General features: G+C 45.5%; 1 protein-coding gene across 2 annotated transcripts in view; it reads left to right on the forward strand.

Annotated features, from left to right (window-relative positions):
* The window catches only part of LOC137531496 (NACHT, LRR and PYD domains-containing protein 12-like), a 69,948-nt gene that overhangs the window by 30,236 nt on the left and 13,599 nt on the right, over positions 1-26,113 (forward strand). For both annotated transcript variants that reach the window (XM_068251411.1, XM_068251412.1), the window contains 4 exons: positions 1,685-1,845; positions 9,895-10,069; positions 12,321-12,383; positions 22,885-24,595. In XM_068251411.1, the coding sequence (XP_068107512.1) occupies positions 1,685-1,845; positions 9,895-10,069; positions 12,321-12,383; positions 22,885-24,595 (2,110 nt within the window). The remainder of the gene's footprint in view (positions 1-1,684; positions 1,846-9,894; positions 10,070-12,320; positions 12,384-22,884; positions 24,596-26,113) is intronic.

Below are 26,113 nucleotides of genomic sequence, written 5' to 3' on the forward strand. Positions count from 1 at the left end.
TTGAAACCCCGTCAGGAAATTTATTGCGCTTTCGTTTGATGCATGTAAAATTACACTACCGTTAGGTTTGCTACTAAAAGTGACATTTACCGCATTTAAAAGTATACTTTTTTCCTTCGAAACTTTAAAATCGATTTTCTCAAAAACTATAAGGTCTTTTTGAAAAATTGTTTTTTCCTCTTATTCCTAATGATCTCCTTAACATATCCTGCAAATTTAGGGTTTCTAGCATTTAAGGTGGATTTGCTATTAACCATTAAAGTCGGCAGGTTTTTAAATGTGTATTTTTTTTTCCTTTGAAACTTTAAAATCGATTTTCTCAAAAACTATAAGGCCGATTTGAAATTTTTTTTTCCTCTTGTAGCCACTGGGGGCCCCTACAAGCTCTGGGGTCCGGGGCAGCTGCCTCCTTTGCCTTAATGGTAGCGCCGGCCCTGTACACTGTTAATGGCAGGGTTCTCAAACTTGATACAGTTGGTCACTGGGTGACTGGGATTAATATTCACAAAAGTAGGTGGAATCTACAAGAGCCATTCAAAATTCAGCCATTTGATTTTCAAGGGGAATACTGAAACTGCTGCCATTCTTACACTGTTAATGGCAGAGGCCTTTAAACCTGGTACAGTCGGTCATTAAGTGACTGGGGTTCAAATTCACTAAAGGGGCGGATACACAAACAGCCAATCAGATTTCTTTGCTGGATAAACTGCTTCAATTCACACAATTTTGATGCCAGGAACCCAAAAGCTTACAAACTTGGTCATTGAGTTACTGCGTGTCAAAGTTACAAAAACAGTTAAAAACAGATTTCTCTGGGAAAACTACAGCCATTCTTAGACTTTTGTTAATTGCAGGGTTCTCAAACTTTGCACAGTTTGTTACTGGGTGACTTGAATTAATATTCAGAAAAATGGGTGGAGCCTAAAAAAGCCAAGCAATATTCACCTGTTGATTGTCAAGGGGTATATTAAAATTGCTGCCATTCTTTCACTGTTAATAGCACAAGCCTCGAACCTGGTACAGTTGGTCATTGGGTCACTGGGGTTCAAATTCAGAAAAGGGGGCAGAGCCACAAACAGACAATCAGATTTTGTTTTTATTGATGCCAAGAACCCAAAAGCTCACACACTTGGACACTGAGTGACTGTGTGTCCAGGTTACAAAAAGTGGGCGAGCCAAAAACAAATTTCAATGGGAAAATATAAACTGCAGGCCTTCTTACACTGTTAATGGCAGGGTTCTCAAACTTTGCCCAAATGGTCACTGGGTGACTGAGATTAATATTCAGTTATGTGGGTGGAGCCTATAAGAGCCAATCAAAATTCACCTGTTGATTTTCAAGGGGAATATTGCTGCCATTTTTACACTGTTAATAGTAGATGCCTCAAACCTGCTATAGTTGGTCATTGGGTGACTGGGGTTCAAATGCTGGAGAGGGGCGGAGTCACAAACCGCCAATCTGATTTATTTAATTTCTATGAGCATATACAAATTATTGATGCCAAAGCTCACAATCATTTAGTGTTTGTGTGTTGGGGTTAGAAAAAGTGGGAGGAGCCAACACCAGCCAAATATATACCCGGGCAACACCGAGTCATCAGCTAGTTTACAGATAATGGAAAACTTAAGCAAAACCAAAAAATGCATTGTTTATGATAAATACAGTATGTGTTTCTTTCCTCAGGGGACATCCAACATTTTCGCCAGCAGCTGTTGGAATATGATGATCCGGAACTGCGGAAAATATCAGATTATTTCCAGGATGATCTTATCTACCTTATGGAGACTGTAGAAATTCAGAAATTACTTATTCATCTAAATAAATGGATAACTCTGGATGTAGAGGTAACCTTATAGAATGTTACTATCCAACCCGCGTCGTAGCATACGCCGCATCTATCTATCTAATAGAGTACGTGCCTCAACCTTGAAGCAAGAAGAAGTAGGCTTTCCATGAGAAAATGTATGCGTGCTCAAACACCAAGTTTAACCCTAGCAAGTCTGGCTTTGCAAATCCGGCCTAATTGGCTATTCATGAGGCAATGCTCATGCAAATATGCATTTGCTTTCGCATGCCAAACTATGCAGGGTCCAAAAACCAATACCGCAAAGCGATCGCCCTGCGGGAATTAGTTCATGCTACATTAGCACTATCCAGGAGCGCCACGGGGAGGATTCCGAATGCCCCCATACAACCGGGGGACTGCGGGGTCCCAGTCTCTCTCACTGCCTGGGAACCACAGCGGCACCCTGGAGGGGGAGGCTGGGTGGCGCAGCTGCCAAGTGTGGTCAGCGCCGGGAGAGCCCTCCGCACCCACCTCCCAATATTAAAAACAGGCACTTACCTTAACGTCCACTGCGTTCTGCAACATGCACATTAACTTGGGGGCACCACATGAGAAAGGAGTGAAGCATGGGTCACCCCGAGCTTTAGAGCTCAGGGCTGGCTCACATACAACACTCCGGGGTGGGGGGAGGACAGGCGCAGACAACTCACTCCAGGGCTCACACCACCAGAGCAAGCCATCCACCACCTGCCTCCAAAGGATACAACTGCAAAAAATGCTTTCCATGAGAAAAATTTTGCGTGCTTAAACACTAAGTTTAACCCTAGCAAGTCTGACTTTCCAAATCTGGCCTAATTGGCTATTCATGAGGCAATGCTCATGCAAATATGTATTTGCTTTCGCATACCAAACTATGCAGGGTCAAAAAACCAATACCGGAAAGTGCTCTCTCGCTGCCTGGGAACCACAGCGGCACCCCGGAGTGGGAGGCTGGGTGGCGCAGCCGTCCCCCCCCCCCCAAGCGTGGCCAGCGCTGGGGAGAGCCGTCCGCACCCACCTCCTAATATTAAAAACAGCCACTTACCTTAACGTCCATTGGGTTCTGCTACATGCACATTAATTTTCTCATGGAAAGCATTTTGTGCAGTTTGTATCCTTTGGAGGCAGGTGGTGGATGGCTTGCTCCGGTGGTGTGAACCCTGGAGTGAGTGCGCCTGTCCTCCCCACCCCCCCACCCCCCTCTGGAGTGCTGTATGTGAGCCAGCCCTGAGCTCTAAAGCTCGGGGTGACCCATGCTTCTCTCCTTTCTCATGTGGTGCCCCCAAATTAATGCGCATGTAGCAGAACGCAATGGACGTTAAGGTAAGTGCCTGTTTTTAATATTGGGAGGTGGGTGCAGACGGCTCTCCCCGGCGCTGGCCACACTTGGGGGGTCGTCCGCGCCACCCAGCCTCCCCCTCCGGGGTGCCGACGTGGTTTCCAGGCAGTGAGAGAGCCTGGGACCCTGCGGTCCCCAGTTGTATAAAAAGGGGGCATTGGGAATCCTCCCCGTGGCGCTCCTGGAGGCCTGGAGCACACCAAAAACTGCTAGCAGATCCGCAAAATGCTAGCAGATTTTGAAACGCTTTTTCTTATTTTTCTGTAGCATTTCACCTAGCATTTTGCGGTTTTGTAAAGCGTTTTTGGTGTAGTAGATTTCATATATTGTTACAGTAAAGCTGTTACTGAACAGCTTCTGTAACAAAAACGCCTGCAAAACCGCTCTGAACTGCCGTTTTTCAGAGCGGTTTGCGTTTTTCCTATACTTTACATTGGAGGCAGAAACGCCTCCGCAATCCAAAAAATGCCTCACCTCGGGAGTATGCGTTTCAGCAAAACGCCTTCTGCTCCGGTGTGCACCAGCCCATTGAAATACATTACCCAAGCGTATCCGCAGCCGCAAGCGGATCGCAAAACGCTGCCGAACCGCTCTGGTGTGCACTCAGGGCTGGTGCACACCGAGCGGCTTTTTGGGCGTTTTCAGATCCGCTTGCGGCTGCGGATCCGCTTGGTCAATGTAACTCAATGGGGTGGTGCACACCGGAGCAGGAGGCGTTTTGCAGAAACGGAAAATGCCTGGGTGAGGCATTTTTTGGATTTCGGATGCGTTTCTGCCTCAATGTTAAGTATAGGAAAAACGCAAACCGCTCTGAAAAACGCCTGTTCAGAGCGGTTTTGCAGGCGTTTTTGTTACAGAAGCTGTTCAGTAACAGCTTTACTGTAACAATATATGAAATCTACTATACTGAAAACCGCAGCAGCAATCCGCAAAACGCTAGCAAAACGCCTCATAAAAATAAAAAAAAGCGTTTAAAAATCTGCTAGCATTTTGCGGATCTGCACCAGCCCTAAGTCGGATAGTGCTAATGTAGCATGTAGCAGGGTGACTGCTTTGTGGTATTGGTTTGTGCATGTATTTGCATGAGCATTGCCTCATGAATAGCCAATTAGGCCAGATTTGCAATGTCAGACTTGCTAGGGTAAGGCCTCTTTTCCATGGACTGTTGATAGGCAGTGAAATGCCTCTCAAACTCTCACAACTGCTCACTGCTGCCTGGTAACTGCTTGCTGCTGCCTGGTAACTGCTTGCTGCTGCCTAGTAACTGCTTGCTGCTGCCTGGTAACTGCTTGCTGCTTCCTGGTAACTGCTTGTTGCTGCCTGGTATCTGCTCACTGCTGCCTGGTAACTGCTTGCTGCTGCCTGGTAACTGCTTGTTGCTGCCTGGTATCTGCTCACTGCTGCCTGGTAACTGCTCACTGCTGCCTGGTAACTGCTCAATGCTGCCTGTTAACTGCTCAATGCTGCCTGGTAACTGCTTGCTGCTGCCTGGTATCTGCTCACTGCTGCCTGGTAACTGCTTGCTGCTGCCTGGTAACTGCTTGTTGCTGCCTGGTATCTGCTCACTGCTGCCTGGTATCTGCTCACTGCTGCCTGTTAACTGCTTGCTGAGCACACAGCTCAAAAGTCCGTGAAAAAGAGGCCTTAAACTTGGTGTTTGAGCACGCATAAATTTTCTCATGCAAAGTACTTCTTCTTCTTGTTTGAAGGTTGAGGCACTTACTCTATTATATATATAGATGTGATTCTAATTTCTCATATATCTATCAATTTTGTGGGCTATCGACCATCCGATACGATAATTATTATCAAATCAGATGAAACTTGGTGCAATAACAAGCATGCCAGTTTGATCTAAACTTGGTTGAATATACTGATAAAACAAGCTGGGAAATCTCAGAGTGACATGGTCGATTGGGTGCACAGCGTGGGCGCAATATCACAAGGAACGCAACAGAACCCCCAGCTGCTGCTCCCCACAAATATTATATGTGCCTCCCGATGCAGATGCATTAAAATCTGTTACCTGCTCCTTCTTCCTCATTCTCGTCCCACATGGCTGCCGCCACGTGCTATGCGCAAAGAAAAACAGCTGTACTGCGGCGGCCAGACAGGTAAGAAATGTTAATGCAAAGGCATGGGGGGGAGGGGCACATATAACATTTGGGGGGCTAGGGCTGGTTTAAGGGGCCCTGTGGCCCTGAGACAAAATGTGGCATTGGGGCCCCCCTACGCAGACCCCTCCCCCACCATTACCCCTCTGCTCCCTGGGGCCCTGCAAGTATAATAGCAGCCATAATTACCTGTCAGTCCCAGTGGGTGAGCGAGTGGGCAGCGGTTGCACTCGGAGACACGCTGTCTTTCTCCCACTCTATGACCCGGCGCGTGTTTACACATGACGCACCAAGTCATAGAGAAGGAAGGACACAGCATGTCTCAAAGTGCAGCCGCTGCCCACCCACTCACCCGCCGGGACTGACAGGTAATTGTGGCTGCTATTATACTTGCAGGGCCCCAGGGAGCAGTGCGAGTGGGGGAAAAGGAAGCATATAACAGGATCAGCGGTGCAGAGGCCCCAGTAGAGGTCAGGGCCTAGGGGCAATTGCCCTCTTTGCCTCTATGGCAGCGCCGGCCCTGGGGAGGACAGCGACGGATGCAACGAGGTGGCAGATGCAGCATCTCAAAGGTCGATTCCCAAGAGATTTATTGATTGGGAAACGGCCTGCGTTGTATGGACAGCCACAGATCTCTCGATGAGATCTGTCTCTTGGTCAAAAGAAGAGAAAAAAAAGTAGTTGATGCAGAGGAAGGCAAAAAAACATGGAACAGTTTGCTACAAGAAAAGAAATAATGTTGGCCCAAAGTGAGAATAAAAGTCAGATAAAATGAGGCATGTACAGTATTATGAGTTATTACTGTATAAAAACTCCAACAACCAGAAGTAATCAAACAAACAATAGATTAATTTAACAAAAAAAAAAACCTATTAAAATAGAGAGTGGATTTTTGGATATACAGGTAGTCCCCGACTTACGAACGCCCGACTTACGAACGACCTGCCGATACGAACGGCCTGGATTCTGTGTTTCCATGGGAACAAGTCAACTCAAATTGGACTTGTAGTTTTTGAGAAAATCGATTTTAAAAAATTCTAAGAAAAAATGACTTTTAAACTTGTGTAAGTAGGTACACAAGTGCCTCCAGTGTCTCCCTCTGTGACACAGAGGGAGACACTGGAGGCACAGGGGGGGCACAGAGGAGGTACAGGGGACAGAGATGGCACAATGTTCCGACTTAAGAACAGATTCAGGTTAAGAACGAACCTACAGTCCTTATCTCGTTCGTTAACTGGGGACTACCTGTAGTTATTTTAGGCAAAGGTTCCTCCATCTGATATACGGTAAAAATCTGTACTTTTGTTTTATAAAATAAATTGGGATAAAGCATGTGACAAATGTGCTTGTGCATATTAAGTGAGGTATATCATAGCACTCACAGATTAACGTGTGATTTTTAATATTCAATAGGTATTAACATAATATATGAGGTGACCATATACCCTTATGATTTTACCTTCTTACAGAGAATGTGAAGTGAAAATAAACTTATGAGATAATGAATTGTATGTGTAGTACAGCTAAGCAGGGGTCGGCTACAGTGCTGTTTTCTGCAACCCGTCTCTCACTGTTTTTGTTTTTTTAAGGTTTTACTGCCAGGAAGTTCAAAGGGTCATTAGCTCTGTTCTGTTTCATCACTTAAAATACAGAGTGTATATATGTTATAGAAAAACTGCTCTATAACTGAAAATAAAAATGAGACTCTTGGTGTAATTAAGACCCATGTACTCCTTAGTGGCCCTCCTCTGAACCCTGTCCAGTTGCAGAATATCTACCTTCTACTGTGCTCAGAGTTTGGGATAGATTAATAAAATGAGCCATAACTTTATCTGAAAATATGCGAACTAAGAATATAAAAATATATGACTGGAGAAAAAGTTCAGTCTATGAATTCCTGCATAGTAATTTAAGGTACACTTGTAAAACTTGAACATTTTGCATTTAGAATGTGTTAGGTGGGAGACAGTTCACTTGCTGACCCTCTGCAAATTGAGATGGTCAATGGGATGCAAATAATTCTGTCTTGAATGCAAATGAAATGCTGCTTAGAATTGAGCTAATCAGAATAATCAGGAAGTTTTTTTGGCTGGGCCAATACCAAGCTGCATACAGTTTTGATTAAATTAATTTTATATGCAAGCTGGAATTAGTACCAGCTCAATGTAACTCTCTACTCTAGGGTTAATGAGAGCAGTTTCGTGACGACGTGTACTGGGGTACAGACCATGGCTGAGACAGAGGCGTAGCTATGGGGGGGCAAGGTCTGACATATGTCCCTGGGTGCAGCACTGTGAGCACGCGCAGCGCAGCGGCTGCACCCCCACGTGTGAGAGGTGGCTTGCTGGCTACCTGAAGTGCCCAAGCTTATCTCTCTCCTTCCCCCTGCCAAGGAGTGCAGGAACATTAATAAAAGCAGAAGACTCACCGTTTCCAACATTCCAACAATGAGGTCACCTCCCCTCTGCAGCGTGCTCAGTGTCCTCTCTTTGGTAACAGTGATATCATGGGACAAGAGACACAGCTGTTACCAAGGAGAAGACGCTGGGTTGGCTGCAGAGGGAAGATGACCTCATCATCCCAGAATGTTGAAACCGGCGAGTCTACATATCTGGCTTTCTAAAGGGGGGCACATCTGGCCATCTAAAGGGGTGTACATTTGGCCAGCTGAATGGGGGAAGGGGGCACATTTGGCTATCTAAATGGGAGAAAGGGGACATATTTTACTATCTAAACAACATTTGCATATGTTGCTCCACCAATAATGACACCAATATTTTGACGCGTAGCCATGCCAAATTTTTCAAAAGATATATGGAAAGAGACACCAAGGAGTGATAAAATATGCCAAAAACAATTAAAATGAAAAAGGATGAGGTGGTTTACCACAATGAAGACAAATTCACATATTGAATGAATTTTTATAGCACTGGCAACGCATCTCGTTTGGTGCATACCCACTTCCTCAGGCCAAATTGCAGTGCCTATAATAATTAAACAAGGCGCTTAAAGGACTTACGAGCTAAGTGAAGTACCTTAATCACGTTTAAATGCACGGAGGACGCCATCCGCGCCCTCCGTGCAGTTCCGCCGGGTCCCCGCAGTGTAATAGCCCCCCGTGCTGCTCCCGACCCCACAGACGGGGTCGGGCTCTCTATCCTCTCCTAATATGGCCGCCGGAGCTGGCCGCGGCTGCTCAGTCCGCATACACGTGAGTGCGGCTGCGCAGCTCTAGGGCCTCCCCCAACGATCCACGCTACTGTGCGTGGATCGGGGGGCTATTACACTGCGGGGACCTGGCGGGACTGCACGGAGGGCGCGGATGGCGTCCTCCGTGCATTTAACCGTGATTAAGGTACTTCACTTTTTTAAAGTTTTTGGGCTCGTAAGTCCTTTAATGCCACAGCACTGACAGCATATCAAAAACAATCCATAATTACACCTATAACAAATACTACATACAAAATTATATAACTAAGTTTCATCAATCAACAACAATTATCAGCATTAAAACAATTTTATGCATACAAAATTGAAATTATGTATGCATAAAATTGGTTTAATGCTGATAATTGTTGTTGATTGATGAAACTGAGTTATATAATTTTGTATGTAGTATTTGTTATAGGTGTAATTATGGATTGTTTTTGATATGCTGTCAGTGCTGTGGCATTAACTGCCTTGTTTGATTATTATAGGCACTGCTATTTGGCCTGCGGAAGTGGGTGTGCACCTAACGAAATGCGTTGTCAGTGCAATAAAAATTCCTTCAATACATTTATTTGTCTTCATTGAGGTAAGCCACCTCATCCTTTTTCATTTGCCTTGTTTTTAATGTATTTTATCACTCCTAGGCGCTTCTTTCCATATATGTTGTGTTTTTACCCTCCTTCTGGAGGGGATCATCCTTCCCTGAGGGCCTGAACCCACTGATACAGTTGTGTCTGCTTTTCAGTTAAACATCGATGTTACGGATGCTGAAAAGTGGACAAAAGCGGATACAACTTCATCAGTGGGCTCAGGCCCTGACCAACTATAGGTCACCTGAGGTTTGTTGTTTTTTTTTTCACTAAGAGTGCGACCAGCTTCATCTGGTCACCCGAGTGGAGTCGGGGTTATACATCTCCACCTGCTTCTAGCGGTTGGTTGCCCTTCTGCAACCCACCTTTGTGAGCATAATCCATCCGCTTATTTCTCACACATTTTCCATTACTGTGACGTACTGCACTATTTGGGCTCCTGTTGTCTTTGTGTTTTCTTTCTGTAGGGTGTAATTTTTATCACCCCCACCTTATGCCCAATTTTTGCTCAGGACTGTCCAGAGGGGGGCGCATAAACTGTCTTTGTCCCTGGGCACTGAAAACCTTAGCTACGCCTCTGGGCTGAGAGGGTTAACTTGCCTATGTTATCGCCTTATGTCACTGCGTTCCCGACACAAGAAGGAAAATGAAGGAGAGCGCAGTAGCAAAAGGCAGTGACACTGGGGAGTTAACCCTCTATGGCCCATGCCTCATTACTCGCTGTAAGATCATGATTTGATACTCTTCAATAAGTTCACATAGAAGCTATTTAACAGAATCCACATTGACCATTCTAATTTGTGTTTGTAATCTAGTACTTTATGGACATAAAAAAACAAGGTGGTTGTTTCGCTGGAGTCCTCTTAGATGAGATAATGGAACGTGGAAGAGATGATCTGATACAATTCTGGGAAAGTCTTTACATTCTGCAGAATGAGGATGATGCCCATCCCAACCTTCTCTCCCTACTGGGTGAACTCAGCCAAGGAGGTACAGATCAATAACCAATGAACTTTATATGCCACAACGCTCTTTGCCAGTGTTTCTCAAACCTGTCCTCATGACTCCCCAACAGTGCATGTTTTGCAGGTAACCTTACCTATGCTCAGGTGGGGTAATTAGTGTTTCGGCTACATGGAATCCATTTACAGCTGTCCTTGAATGGTGCTGTATTTTTAAGGAACCACAACATGCACCTTGAGACCAGGCAGAAGAATGATCAGCAGCAGGTTGGGTTCAGCCAGGGCCGGATTTGTACTCTTTGGCCACTGTCAGCAGCCGCCCCCCTTTGGTATAGGTAGCGAGATGACCCCTCCCCCTTCCCTCCAGTATAGGTAGCCTGATGACTCCCTTAATCCCTCCTTTCCCCACCCTCTTCAGTAAAGGTAGACAGCTCGCCTTCACACAGCAGCAGCCATCAGTGTCAGACAATTCTTCAATCGTCTCCAGTGCAGAAGCTTCCTTTTCCTTTCCGTCTCCAATGTTGCCCAAGTCCATAGCCGCCGGCCACAATGCAAACGTGCTCAGAGAGCAAGGTGGCAGCTGCACAGGCGGTTAGCAGCAGAGTACTGCGGTCAGGCACTCACCTGATCTCCCTGCATTGCAGCATTTGCAAGCTTGCAAATGCTGCACCAGTTTAGCCTGCTGCTTTGGTGCCCTTCCACTTGTGGTGCCCTAGGCCATGGCCTAAGCGGCCTAGGCCTAAATCTGGCCCTGGGTTCAGCAACAGATCAGGCAATGGTCAGTAGACTGGGTTCAGTAACAGGAGACCAATTAATGGTCAGCAGGCTGTGTTCAGCAATGGGAGACCAGGCAATAGTCAGCAGGCTTGTTTCAGCAACAGGAGATCAAGCAATGGTCAGTAGACTGGGTTCAGCAACAGATCAGGCAGTGGTCTGGGTTTAGTAACAGGAGGCAGTGGTCAACGGGCTAGGTTTAGTAGCAGGCAACCAGATGATGGTCAGCAGGCTGGGGTTAGTAGTGGGAGACCAGGCAATGGTCAGCAGGCTGAGTTTAGTAGCAGGAGATGAGGCAATGGTTATCAAGCTGGGCTTAGTAGCAGGAGGCCAGCAATGGTCAGCAGGCTGGGCTTAGTAGCAGGAGATGAGGCAATGGTCAGTAGGCTGGGTTTAGTAGCAGGAGACCAGGCAATGGTCAGCAGGCTGGGCCGGAACAGTTTAAAAAAGTTAATTTGCTGTAGTCCTGCATCCAGCCAATCACCATGCAGCTTCAGTCCCCGCATGGTGATTGGCTGGATGCAGGACTCCTGCAAACTAACAGAAGAAGTGAAGGAGTGATCTCTGGGACAAGTTGATGTATGCCTGTACACACATCCTCCCCTAATCCTACTCCCTCCCCCCCCTCCCCGCTGCCTAATGTCCTGCTGCCTCCCCCCCCCCCCCCCGACCCCCGCTGCCTAACACTAGCCCCCCCCCCCCCCCCCCGCATTTTTCAATGGCACTCCATTCCGCCATACATATATCATAAAACGTTACTTACCATTTTAATGTATTTACATGAAAACAGTAAATAGCATTTTATGATATATTTATCGGCGGAACGGTGCGACAATTTTCACTCTGCACCATTGTTAACTGTACACGTCTGGACTTAATAGCAGGAGACAAGGCAATGGTCAGCAAGCTGGGCTTAGTAGCAGGAGACCAGGCAATGGTCAGTAGGCTGGGTTTAGTAGCAGAAGACCAGGCAATGGACAGGAGGCTAGGTTTAGTAGCAGAAGACCAGTTATTGGTCAGCAGGCTGGACTAAGTAACAGGAGACCAGGCAATGGTCAGCAGGCTGGGTTTAGTAGCAGAAGACCAGGCAATGGTCAGTAGGCTGGGTTTAGTAGCAGAAGACCAGGCAATGGTCAGCAGGCTGGGTTTAGTAGCAGAAGACCAGGCAATGGACAGGAGGCTAGGTTTAGTAGCGGGAGACAATTAGTGCAACTTACGTTAGGTACGGTGCATTACACTAGCAACTTGTGCCTTACCTAGGTGTTGCCCTAATTCCTTATTGTTGGCTACATATTTGCAGTAAGTACCGGCAAATCCTGTATGTCATGCACCACCTGCCCAGTGCCACAGCAATTTTACAGCATCTTAGTAAATATACCCCGTTGTATGCAAAATATACACACACACACACACACCTTTGTCTGATTATGCAATCAACGGTATATCACGCTAGGTTGTAATGTGGCAATTGCATTTGCAATAACAATGAACAATCTTCTGCCTAGGCTGTTCTATGGAGCAGATCTTATTGGATAAGGAAGGATACCCAATGATTCCATCTCTTAAAGGTAAAAAGTAAAGCAATGGCACAAAATTTCCACTATCTTCTCTTTTATGTCCCCTTATTTCCTTAAATTCATATGAGCAAGAGAGTCTGTACATTTCTGCTGCCATAACAACTTCCTTGCCTGACATAACTGTCAAATGTATTTGGATTAATTTAGTGTCAGTATCTTCCATGGTGCTGTACAATACACAAAATAGTCAGTTAGTCAGAAAACAATGGTTAGCAGGTTAGCTAATGCATTGTACATAGAGATGAAAAAAAATGGAACTACTCTACTCAGAAGTAATAACACTTAGGGCGCTGTGCAATTCACAAACTCACCAGCAGCGATACGCAAATTCTAAAATTAGGCGACTGGACCATCACGTAATTCAATTCAGTTGAATTGGTCAGGGTAGAGAACCAATTAAATTCTCCTCAGGAAGGATTTTCAGTGATTAAAAATCTGGACCAACGGGGAGCTCTGGGGCGAAGCTCAAAGATGCTTTGCCCGGGGCTCTGTAGTCTCTGAGGCCCTTCAGTGTCTTTTGGGTCCCCTGAGTTCTGACGTTGTCACCCCTCATTGAAAGCTCTGACCCAGTTGGGTCACAGCTAAGACATATGTGCTGTCCTGTCCACACGCCTCCTTGATTGCTCCATAGCTGGGAGCATTCTGCACATGTGAGATTACAATTCCATGTGCATAATGTTCCCGGCTATGGAGCGTGATCAAGGATGCCCATGGTCGGGACAGCACATGCACAGACCCAACTGGCTGGAGCTTTCAATGAGAGGTAACAGTGGCACAACAGAGGGGACCCAGAAGACACTGAAGGGCCTTAAAGTGAACCAGACACGAAGCACCCTCATGTATTTTGCCATATATATCAATGGGAACATGACAGTAAACGCCTACCCTGCTCTCTGTTTCATTCTTCTCTGCTAAATCTGCCTGTTATCAGCCCTGATAAGAGTCCCTGACTGAGCATTCAGTCTGGCTTTTACCAGAATGATTATAGCCGATTCAGTCTTCTGTGATGTCTTTTCAAGCCCAAGCCTGCCCCCTTGTGGCTCTGCATTGCTGCTTCAGGGATAAATAGCAGCAAAGCAGAGCCACAAGGAGGCAGACTTGGGCTTGAAAAGACATTACAGAAGACTGACTCGGCTATAATCATTCCGGTAAGAGCCAGACTGAATGCTCAGTCGGGGATTCTTATCAGGGCTGATAACAGGCAGATTTAGCAGAGGAGACTGAAACAAAGAACAGAGTAAGTGTTTACTGTCATGTTCACATTGATATATATGGTAAAATACATGAGGGTGCTTCTTTTCTGGTTCTCTTTAAAGACTGCAGGGGACTGGAAGAAGCCCCAGATAAGTAAATATCAACTTTTTTGTACCGACTCAGGTGTGCTTTAAAACCCCAAAAGACTGTGATATAGAAACCTGTGCCTCCTGAAGATTCAAAAACTAAATAAAAGAAAAACAAACACATTGGTGTCTGCAGGTCAGTATACTGAGGAGAGCAACATGGCTCAACTTAGGAGGGATAACTCAGCAGTCTGCCTACAACTCTTTGCAATAAAGGCTATAAGGTGGATGAAATTCGATTGATGAACCTAAGGGACGGGAATGGAAAAAAGGCAAGAGAGAACACCAGGAGCACCAACAAGTGTAGTAAGGTATTTTCAGGCAATGGGATGACAAATACTACTTAAAGAGGAGCTGTTAGGTATAGGGTCTCAGAGAAAAAAAAACACATATATCAGTAGCTAAATATTGGCTGTATGTGAAGAAACGCGGAAGATCCACCGCTGTAAGTCAGCAGGAGGCGGCTCTTTCCGCGCATGACATAGCGGAACGCGGAAAAACCACCGCGTCTGGCCTGATGCGAGTGGTTTGTCCCAGCACGGGAAGGCCGCCGCCGATGCTGATGGCGGTGCGACCATCCCCGCGCACAGGTCAGCAAATACATTGCAAGACAGTACTGGTGTGGCTGGGACTGATAGTCCACCAAGGTTCAGAATGCTTCAGCGTTTTTTAGGCTTCGCAAATTACTACAGGAGGTTCATTAAAGGGTATTCCACAGTCATTGCACCCCTCACCAGTCTCACCAAGAAAGGGGCAGATACCACTCACTGGTCTCCTGAGGCTCTACATGCCTTCTCCACCCTGAAGGATCTATTCTGCTCAGCACCTATCCTGAGACATGTGGATACTTCATTTCCATTTATTGTTGAGGTAGACGCCTCAGAGGTCGGAGTGAGGGCTGTGCTGTCTCAGCGGTCAGGTTTGCAGGGTCGAATGCACCCATGTGCCTACTTCTCTCGTAGGTTCTCCCCAGCAGAGAGAAACTACAATATAGGTAACAGGGAGCTCCTGGCCATTAAGTTGGCTTTTGAAGAATGGCGACATTGGTTAGAGCCAGAACATATGATCACGGTCTACACTGATCACAAGAACCTGGAATACATCGAGGGGGCTAAGAGGTTGAGCCCCCGTCAGGCTCGATGGTCTTTATTTTTTTCTCGATTCAGGTTCATTATTATGTATACTCCAGGGAGCAAGAATGTTAAGGCAGATGCTTTGTCCAGGTGCTTTGAGCTAGAGACAGCACTGCCCTCCATCCCTGAGACTATCGTTCCGCAGAGATTGGTGCTGGCTGCAACTGATACTTGGAAAGACTGGGAGGAAACTTTGGGTCCCTTTCAGCAGGACATCCCAGAGGGGAAGCCTGAAGGGGTTATGTTCATCCCTCTGCCCTTCCGTCTCCAGATCCTAGAGATGTTCCATGCACACAAGAATGCTGGGCATCCCGGAGCAGCCAGAACACAAGATCTTGTGGCCAGGTGTGCCTGGTGGCCTTCCTTGTCAGCAGATTGCAAGGAGTTTGTTAGGGAGTGTGCAATATGTGCAAAAAGCAAGCCCTCCCGGCTGGCACCTGTTGGTACCTTGCAGCCTTTGCCCGCCCCGAGTGAACCATGGATTTTGTGGGTGAGCTCCCCAGGTCTGAAGGCATGTCGGTCATTTGGGTGGTAATCGACCGCTTCAGCAAAATGGCCCATTTCGTGCTCTTGAAAGGACTCCCCTCGGCCCAGGAATTGGCCGACCTATTCATCGTCCACGGTTTCCGGCTGCATGGCATTCCGGAAAACATAGTCTCGGATCGGGGAGTCCAATTCATTTCTAGATTCTGGAGGGCATTTTGCCACCAAATGGGCATGAAGCTGTCGTTCTCATCGGGCTACCACCCACAGACCAACGGTCAAACCGAACGCATTAATCAGTCATTAGAACAGTTCTTAAGATGTTACGTTGCAGAGGCGCAGAATGATTGGGTAAAATTTCTGCCCTTCGCAGAATTTGCACAGAACAATTTGAAAAGTTCTTTGTGAAGAAACGCGGAAGAGCCGCCACGTTGGATCGGCATCAGGTGGCTCTTTCCGCGCAGGGCAGGGTGGAACGCGGAAAAACTGCCGCGTCTGACGCCGCGGTTAGCAGGCATGGCATGGTGGAACGCGGGCGGCAGCTAGCACGCATGGCATGGTGGAAAGCGGAGCGCATGAGTCCGTTCCCAACACGCTGTCCCAGTGCGGGGAGGCCGCCGCCGATGCTAGTGGCGGTGCGACCAACCCCGCGCACAGGGCAGCAAGCACATCACAAGACGACACTGGTGTGGCTGGGACTCATAGTCCTCCAAGGCTCAGAATGACGCGCGTGCGCGCAGAGAGGCAGAGCTTATATGGCAGCCAGAAAAGGGTCAGCTGACCAGGCTGATCAGCTGACAACTTTGTCCCTCCTCATTGGTCCAGCACTTAGGGAGGGGCTGGAGAGTGCTTTGGTATATATATTGCTGGCTGTTCAGTTGCTGGTTGTCTGGCGTTGCGATCACAACGTGGTAGCACTCAGACCCTAGTCAGACCCGAAAGTGTGCCGGGACCAGCTGGAGCTGTAATCCTACACTTAGCTAGATTCTGTTAATAGTATAAAGTACTATTTGATTGTGATTATCTGTTATGACCCTTTGTTTGCCTGACTAATCTTCTGAACTCTGATTCTGTACCTCGCCTTCCTGATTCTCTGTTGCCGAACCCCGGCTCGTCATTAGACTCTGTTTCTGCCTCCTGATTTTGTACCTCGATATATCTGATACCCTGTTGCCGAACCTTGCCTGTACCTTAGACTCCGCCTCTGCCTTCTGAATCTGTACCTTATCTGTCCGTGTGTTTACGACCTGGCTTGTCCGACCTCGAGAACCGACCTTATTGTTAGAGGCGGTTCCCAGTCCTGATAGTGACACTCCCCCTTGAGTGTCACTCTCGTCCAGTCGTTCCTTCTCTCAGCCTGACTCCTCCCCCCGGGAGAGTCCAGAAGGATTGTGCAGTGCTCCTTACTGCTGTGAGGCCTAGTCCTCGCATTATTACTGTTTGCACCAAACACTCTACTCAGGTGCCCAGAGGTTAGTTGGTATATTGGATTATCGGTGATACTGCAGATCATCTATAATCTGGTATATATCTGTATTCCCAGTGATTCTGCAGATCACCGGTAATCAGACCCTCTCTGTTACACCGATCGTTACATTCTTCTTCTGGATTTTCTCCGTTCCAGATAGTGACAGGGAAATCACCCAAGTTCTCCCCATTGCCAGTGGCCTCCACTCCGTTTCCAGCTCTGGAGGACTGGCAGAAATCATTTAAAGACACTTGGTGGACAGTGAAAAATAATTTGGAAAAGGCATTTCAGAGTCAAAAGGGTCAAGCTGACAGGAGACGCTCTTTGGAGTGGAGGTTTCAGCCAGGAGACTTGGTTTGGGTATCCACACGTCACTTGACCCTGAGACAACCCTCAGATAAACTTGGTCCCAGGTTTGTGGGTCCGTTCCCGGTGGCAAAGAGGATCAACGACGTTACGTATACCGTTGATCTTCCCGCCAGCATGCGTGGGGTAAGGTCCTTTCACGTGTCCTTGCTCAAACCTGCAGTCCATGTGGGTCCCACTCCTCCTCCTCCTGTGATGATGGATAGTCAACCTGAGTACGAAGTTGAAAAAATTTTGGACTCTCGTATAGTGCAGGACTCGGTACAGTACCTAGTGCACTGGAAGGGGTATGGTATAGAGGAGAGAATGTGGGTACCTGAAGGCCGCATGCATGCTGATAATCTGAAGAGGGAGTTCCACACTTTACACCCAGAAAAGCCTGGAAGGAGCTGTCCGGAGTCCACTCCTCGGGGGGGGGGGGGGTTACTGTGAAGAAACGCGGAACAGCCGCCGCTGTAAGTCAGCGGGAGGCGGCTCTTTCCGCGCATGACATAGCGGAACGCGGAAAAACCGCCGCGTCTGACGCATAGGCCTGATGCGAGTGGTTTGTCCCAGCACGGGGAGGCCTCCGCCGCGGTGCTGATGGCGGTGCGACCATCCCCGTGCACAGGTCAGCAAATACATTGCAAGACAGTACTGGTGTGGCTGGGACTGATAGTCCACCAAGGTTCAGAATGACGCGCGTGCGCAGCGAGGCAGGGTTTATATGACAGCCAGAAGTAGGTCAGCTGACCAGGCTGGTTAGCTGACAATTGCAGCACCATTCATTGGTCCAGCACTTAGGGAGGTGCTGGGCAGCTCTTGTGTATATATAGTGCTGGCTGTTCAGTTGCTGGTTGTCTGGCGTTGCGATCACAACGTGGTAGCACCCAGACCTGAGTCAGATCCTAAAGTGTGCCGGGACCAGCTGGAGCTGTAATCCTACACTTAGCTAGATTCTGTTGATAGTCTAAAGTACTAGTTTGATTGTGATTATCTGTTATGACCTTCTGCCTGCCTGACTATTCTTCTGAACTCTGATCCTGTACCTTGCCATTCTGATACTCTGTTGCCGAACCCCGGCTCGTCCTTAGACTCTGCATCTGCCTCTTGATTTTGTACCTCGATATTTCTGATACCCTGTTGCTGAACCCTGCCTGTACTTTAGACTCCGCCTCTGCCTTCTGAATCTGTACTTTATCTGTCCGTGTGTTTACGACCTGGCTTGTCTGACCTCGAGAACTGACCTCACAGCTAGAGGCAGTTCCTAGATCTGTTAGTGACACCCCCTCCTGGGTGTCGCTTCCGTTCTGTCCTTCCTACCTTCAGCCTGACTCCTCCCCCGGGAGAGTCCAGGTCTACGGAAGGAATCTGTATTTGTGCAGTACTCTTTGCTGTACGGAACTTGTTTCTGAGGCACAGTCCTCAAAGTATTACGGTTGCACCAAACACTCTTACTCTACTCAGGTGTCCAGAGGTTAGCTTATATATCTGATTATCGGTGATACTGCAGATCATCTATAATCTGGTATATATCTGTATTCCCAGTGATACTGCAGATCACTGGTAATCAGATCCTCTCTGTGTTACACCGATCGTTACACTGTACTTGCATTACATATGCATTTCACTGACCACGTTTGGATTTCACAGAATTTTTATATAGTATTTGCAGAGAATGATGCTCCTGACAGCTCATGGCAGGTTCCATGTTTGTATGTCTTGTATGAAGCCAATTGTGATGTCATATCCTCCCTTACCCTGCTTCCTAATGATTCGACTAAAAAGATCAGGATCAAAGATCCTAATGGTTCATGGTCCGGACAACACTACTGTGCAGTGAATATTAATTGGCCATGTGGCTAGGAACAATAGCGGACTCACGCAGTATACTCTAATTGAACATGTGCTGTGAGTTAGGCTGCTGTTACAAGCTGCTGTAACATGAGCCTGTAACTTCCCACTGTGAAAGCAGCCTTAGGGCGGGTTAGGGAAATGAAGGGGAGGACCAGGGGAGTGCACTGGGGAGAAGAAGCAGCCCCAGAATGCTTTGCAGTATCTGTTATGCGGCCTGCTGGCCTCCTTATGGGCTTGGGAATACAGAGACTTGCTGTTCAGCAAACATCAAAGTAAGAGAGATTTTTAACTTCAGTATTGCCTTTTTGGCTTCCTTCTAAACTGTTTAACACAGGAGAATAGAGGTTTAAATTAGCTTTTGCAGCCTGACAGTTACTCTTTAACAAAGTAGTTGCTGATAGGCAAACACAGTGTCAGGCAAACGGACAATACCATCTCCACGCAGATAGGAAATCTTCTCCAAGATGGATTGGGTCACACTCCCCAAAAAAAAAAAAAAACAATTACACTGAATATATATCACAGGGGACACCTGTGGGGGGAAGGTAGAACTGTACACAAACTAAGAGGAGGAATGCCAAAGCATGTATGCAATCAATTCTGAGTGGATGACAAACCTCCTACCTCTTTCTATTGTTATAGAAAGTAATTGTTATTTTGATTGACACCAGAAAGGATGTTGTGTTTCACGGGACCTGCCTGCTTCTTCAGGTCTATAGTACAGTGTTCTTAATGCACTTGGACTGCTTTCAATCCATCCATGCAGCTGCATTAAAGTACTTTTTAAAAAATGAACGTCCACATAATATAGCTTCATTATAGTCTGTGCCGTTAGGAGGAGCATTGTTGTTCACAGAAGTTGCAGTTGGCTTAATAAGATGGAGGGTCCTGAATGGGCCGTGTGCCAGGGGATCAGCACCTCGTAGGTAAGTAATGGTTCTCCCTAAACCCCCACACCCCCAGCGGCCCACACTATTATGAACCTCCCTTTTGTAGGGGTTTGATTTTCAAAAAGTACAAAAATGCTGCTCATTGCACTGTAAGACACTGTGCTATACACCTGAAGAAGTGGGCACGTCCTGCGAAACGCATCATCCTGTCTGGTGTCAATCAAAATAAAATAAATTTGTATACCAACAGTCTGAGGTAAGCCTGTTTCATTATCCACTCAGAATTGATTGCATACAACCTTTGGAGTGCCTCCTCCCAATTTGTGTGCACCCCTTAAACAATATTATGTGCACATTTTGAGAATAAGGACTAGTTCACAGGAGGAACAAAATGCATCATCTATGTTAAATTGGAGCAACAAATTCTAAATAGTACAGGAGACTTTGATATCATGTGTCATTAGCATAGCATACAATGCTGTTTTGCTATATCTGCTTTTGCTTAGACATTTTAGTCCATATGCAATTAACTTTCTCTTTTGGGTTTTATCCTAGGAGACAATTTTTCGCCTTCCATTTAACTTTTCAGCACTTTAAAAACTAAACAAAAACTAACGAAAAGCTCAGGGATATCGGGAACCCGATCTGGTGGCGTATGTTCCTAGTTGTATATGACTGTTAGACTAGTAGACAGTATTATAATCAAGTGTGGGTTGATACTCAGGCAACCACTTATATTAGAATTTGGGGAAGTATAATAATAATACTCATGGGGCTTGATTCACAAAAGGGTGCTAACTTAGTTAGTACGCCTAAAAGCCCCTTAGCATGCCTAAAGCCCTTTAGGGTGCGCAAAGTGTCGCAAAGTTTAGCGCTGCACGTGAAACGTCACAGTGGGTGCCCCCGTTTTGTGCGCACCGCGCATTGCTAAACTTTGTGCACGATCAAAAAAAGCTTTGGGCGTGCTAACTGCTTAGCACCCTAGTTAGCACGCCCAATGCTTTCAGGCGTGCTAACTTAGTTAGCACCCTTTTGTGAATCGAACCCCTGGGGGTTGGGACACTGTCATTGGCATGCTTTCCTGAATGATGTTAGCACATCCCGCTGGAGTGCTGTAGGTGATGTAGCGGTTGTCTCTTTTTAAACAGTAGTAAAGCAGGGAAGGGATAAAAAGGTAAATAGTGACCATAATAACTCTAGCTTCAGTCACACTCAGGCACTTTTTGCCCTTGATTATCGCTTTGATGATCGTCAACTGTATGAGTAATGGGATTACTCACACTGCAGCGATTTGAAAAATATAAACAAATAAATTAACATGATATGTTGTACCTGGGGCTTTTTCCAGCCCACCTTAATCTGCATAACCCCTTCATTGTGATGACCTCCCCTCCATTGTGCCTCTGTCTCCCCTTTTTAAAAGCTGCAACTGGGCTCAGTTACAGCAATGGCACATGTTCTGTCCTGTTTGTGCCCCCTATTGGCTGTGTATGGCAGCTGTGGCCGGGAGTGTTCTGAACATGTTCAGTTCCAGTGCTTTCCAAACCATTCATGTGCGAGGTCTCTCTGCAGCAGCTCAGCATTGTGTTTGAGGATGCTCAGACAGGACAGAAGCAGAAATATTTTTAATCACCAAGCACAATTGGGTCATGCCCGGAATTGGGTTTGGCACGTACAATCGCTCAGAGATGGGATAGGAAGTATAGATAACAGAACGAGCCTAAGCAGGAGTACAAATTAATTAAGAACAGGAGTACAAATACAATTTAGGTAACCAGGGTACAATTCCCAACACAATGTTACGCTAGATGGATCAATCAATTTGATGGCTGCGGCTGTAAGGGGGAGTAGAGTGATGGGGGTGGGCGCTGGAGTTGGAACGGCCGGAAAGGAATTCAGGAGGCTGACAGCAGAGGGGAAAAAGGAGTTCTTATGCCTCATAGTTTTGGTGGCGACAGCCCAAAACCTGTGGCCTAAAGAGAGCCTACTGAAGAAGCGGTGACCAGGGTGAGGGGTCGCCGGCGATCCTCAGAGCTCTAGAGCATAGTCTGGAGTTGTAGAGGAGTTTGAGTGAGGGGAGCGGTCTTCCATTGATCCTTTCCACCAACCTGATGACTCTCTGAAGTTTGTATCTGTCTATGGTGGAACAGCCAGCAAGCCAGACTAGGATGGATGAGCAGTGGACGGACTCAATGGTGGTGGTACAAAAGCTTGTCAGCAGCTCTTGGGCCATGCCAAACTTTTCAGTTGGTGGAGGAAGAATAGCCTCTGCTGGGCTTTCCTCTGGGTCGAAGCTGTGTTTGCTTCCAGCTCAGGTCCTTGGAGATGGTGGTGGCCATGAGGAGGCATGAGGCGACAGAGCATGTGCCATGGCAGCAGCTCAGCCAAGTTACAGCTTTCAAAGAGGGGAGACAGCAGCACAACTGAGGGGAGCCAAGTTAAATTGAGGAGCTTTGAAGATTAAGAGGGGCTGAATGAAGCCCTAGGTATGGTTGCATCATGTTTTTTTTTTTTTTATTATTTAGTTCAGGCGTGCTTCAACTCAACTACAAGGCCACTATTTCTCAAACCTTTTGTTATAATTTGCTACAACAAGGCACAAAGTAAAGCATATTTCTAATAGCAGCACTTTTTCAATAATTCCAAAGCAAGTTTGCAATAATGACCCTGATTGTTTTAAAATGCTGTTCTAATATTTTTAATCTTGTTTTGTCAAGAGGTAGGGAAACAGGCATATGTCACACTTCAGCCACAAGGTCACTATTTCACTAACCTTTTAGTAATTCTTGATATGATTTACTATGACTAAGCAAGGGTAAAAAAAAAAAAAAAAAAACACCTAATACTTTTTAATAAAATCAAACCAGCATGGCAGAATCACTTAAATTATCAAAGACATGAAAACCTTAATCAATAAGACCCTCACTGCTTTACATTTCAGTTCTTATATCGTGTTTAACCTTGTTTTGCCAACAGGTGTCTGGGAAACTCATAAACAATATTTGCTGCAGATAACGGAGAAACTAGAAGAGAAGCAGCCACCGGGAACGAACATGGATAATCAAAGTTATTCTATTACTGAGCGATTTGTAGACCTCATGGTTACCGCACGTCAAAACATGAAACGTTCCAAGGAAGAGCTTGAAAAGATGGGAGGAGTTCAGGAATATCATATGCAGAAGAAACAGGGAGGTTTAGAACGTATTGCTCCAAACAGGCTGTTTCGCTGGTGTCACAGATATGGACGTGTACCACGTACAGTGCTTGTTAGTGGTGTGCCAGGAATTGGGAAGACCACATTTATGCAGAAATTTGTCTTTGACTGGGTGAATGGTAAACTCTACCAAAGATTTTCTTTTGTCTTCTTCTTCAAATTCCGGAAACTCAACCATCTGTCTGAGGTCAGCTTGGAGGAGTTAATTTGTACAGAATATCCACATATGGAGAGCCATCTCAAGACTATTCTAAAAAGTCCAGAACGACTACTTTTTATATTTGATGGCTTAGATGAAAGCAAACACAATCTGGACTTCACTTCCAATGAGCTTTGTAGCAATACACAATGTAAAAGAAATCTTTCTGTTATTGTAACAAGCGTGATACAGCAAACTCTTGTCAGTGGTTGCTCTGTACTGGTAACCAGCCGTCCGACCCATCTAGCAAGTATTGAAACTGGTGTTTTCCAGAGAATAACTGAAATAATGGGATTTTGTTCAGGAGACAGAAAAAAGTACTTTGAACAGTTTTTTTCCCCTTACTTGGACTTATCAGACAGAGTTTTTAAATATGTGCAGGAAAATGATGCTCTGTACACTTTCTGTTATATTCCCTCTTACTGCTGGATAATCTGCACAGTGTTGTCAATATATTTCAAGCCCCAACCAACAAATCACACACCATTACAATCATTGCCTAAAACAATAACACAACTCTTTGTCACCTATGTCGCAAACATGCTGAGTAATCACAGTATTGATACAGCTGGTGCTAAAGAACTTCTCGCTTCTCTTGGAGGATTGGCCGAATATCATCTAAAAAACCAGAAGACCCTTGTGTTTGAAGAACGAGACATTCAGAATTTTAAAATAGATACTTCCTCACCACTCTTGTCAAGCTTTATAATTGAATCCCGTGAAGAATCCAAAACCACCTTTTCCTTTTTACATCTTACCATTCAGGAGTTTTTCACTGCCTTAGTGCAATATCTCACCTATCGTCCTGATAACATGGAATTGATTCTTCAGAAAGCCAGAAATTTTGAGGATGGTTATGGGCAAATGGTTCTACCTTTCCTTTGTGGTCTCTCGGATTCTTCCACATGGTCATCGTTGAAATGTTTTTTAAAAGAGTTACCAACTGAACCTTCCAAGAAAGTGATTACTTGGCTCCAAACATTGGTTCCAATAATAACAAAGCGAGGGAAAGATGCTGAAGATAAAATGAAATGCATGACTGTTCTCTCTTACTTCTCAGAGTCTCGGAACAAGGCTCTGGTGCATAAGTGTTTAGGGTCAAACAGTACGCTTGAGTTTTCTGAATTCTACTTGACTCCTCTGCACTGCACTGTGCTGGGTTTTATCCTTGAATCTTGCAAAGGAGCAGAATATCTTGATCTGGATTCATGCTATATCCACAGTGAGGGCTTGAAGAGATTGGCACCGTTTCTACATATGGTCAAGGATATCAGGTAAGGATAAAATACATAGAGATGGTCAATAAGATGCAAATAATTCTGAGTTGATGCAGGATTATGTAAATATACACAGTTTATTAATTGACCAATCAAATCTTGCTGAGGTGCTTAATTTTCGCATAACTTTGCATACAAAAAATTGCATAATCCTACATCAACTTGGAATTATTTGTATCTTATTAACGAACCCTAAACAAAATCTCTCTCCTGTGTCACTAAATTGTAAAATTAAGAAGTAGAGTTTATGTTTATAGCAAAACAAATAAATTATATTTAAAATCAGCAGTGTTGGTTGAGTAGCTCTATGTTCGATTTGACAGTCATTGGATCGGGCAAGCTGAATTCAGATTAGTGTTCAGGACTGGATAGAGCTTATACAGCCTCAAAATACATTTACAAAGGCAAGACTCCCACAGCTCTGCACACCACGGTACAAGCCAAGAAAAGTGCATAGAGGCTTTTTGCTGCTTTCAAGGCCATTTTATGGGGTGGTCAAGGGAACATGCCAGATTTGGTACAGGCCTCTGATTAGAGGTAGTGCGGGCCCAAGGGAATTCTCCTGGTTCAAAACTTAGCTACCAGGTTTCAACACTCTGGCCCATATGCAAATAACTTTTTCACCTGAGTTTTCTCCTAGGTGATATTTTTACAACTTGTCAATAAAATGCCTTTTAAGCCCACAGAAGGCAAGAACATGCTCAAAATAATTTTGATAGTACTTTTTAAGCAACTTTTTGGTACTTTTTTAGTTGAAAAGTACTGGAAAGTTATTTAAAATCAAAGATGAAAAATTAACTCCTAGGAGAAAACTCAGGTGAAAAAGAGAATTGCATATGGCCCCCTGTCTCTGTCTTCATGAAAACTGCACTTCTTCGTGCAGAGCACATCCTTACTGCTAGTGCAACACGAAACGTATTTATTTGTAAAAACTAAAGGAAATCAAGAGCCCACAATATTGTAGTATGTTAAAGTCATGTTACATAGAATAAAATCAATGTGAATGAATACTCACAAGGAAGGCTTACCGCTAAGGCAACCACTATATAGGCAGGTGGGGCGAACCCCACTCTGTTTAAGAAGTCACTCTCTGTAGATCAGAAAACAGGGGGTACACCCCTTCACCTAGGGTGGACAAACTTATAAGTAATAGGATAAAACAGAGGCACCAGGAAGAATAAAATACGCTAAAAACAGTAAAAAAAATAGGAGGTAGTGGTGGACATATCTTTCCATCGAAGACTCAAGTCTTCAGAAGGGAGGAAAGTCTACCACAACCTTTTTTTTTTTTTTGTGAGTATTTTAATATTCCTTGTGGCTCTGTTTTAGTCTATTATCAAAAATTATTTATATCTGTTTTCAAAATTTTCATTATATATAATTTATTTTTAAATATATTTTGAAAGGCTATGCTCCTCCTCTCACACACTGGCAGTGGAGCCCACAAAATGTAATAGATGACTATATCCTGCATGTTCAAACTGCAAAATGTACTCCATGACCGTGGTGGCCTTG

Source organism: Hyperolius riggenbachi, chromosome 9 (assembly GCF_040937935.1).
Source record: "Hyperolius riggenbachi isolate aHypRig1 chromosome 9, aHypRig1.pri, whole genome shotgun sequence".
In the NCBI taxonomy this organism is placed as follows: domain Eukaryota; kingdom Metazoa; phylum Chordata; class Amphibia; order Anura; family Hyperoliidae; genus Hyperolius; species Hyperolius riggenbachi.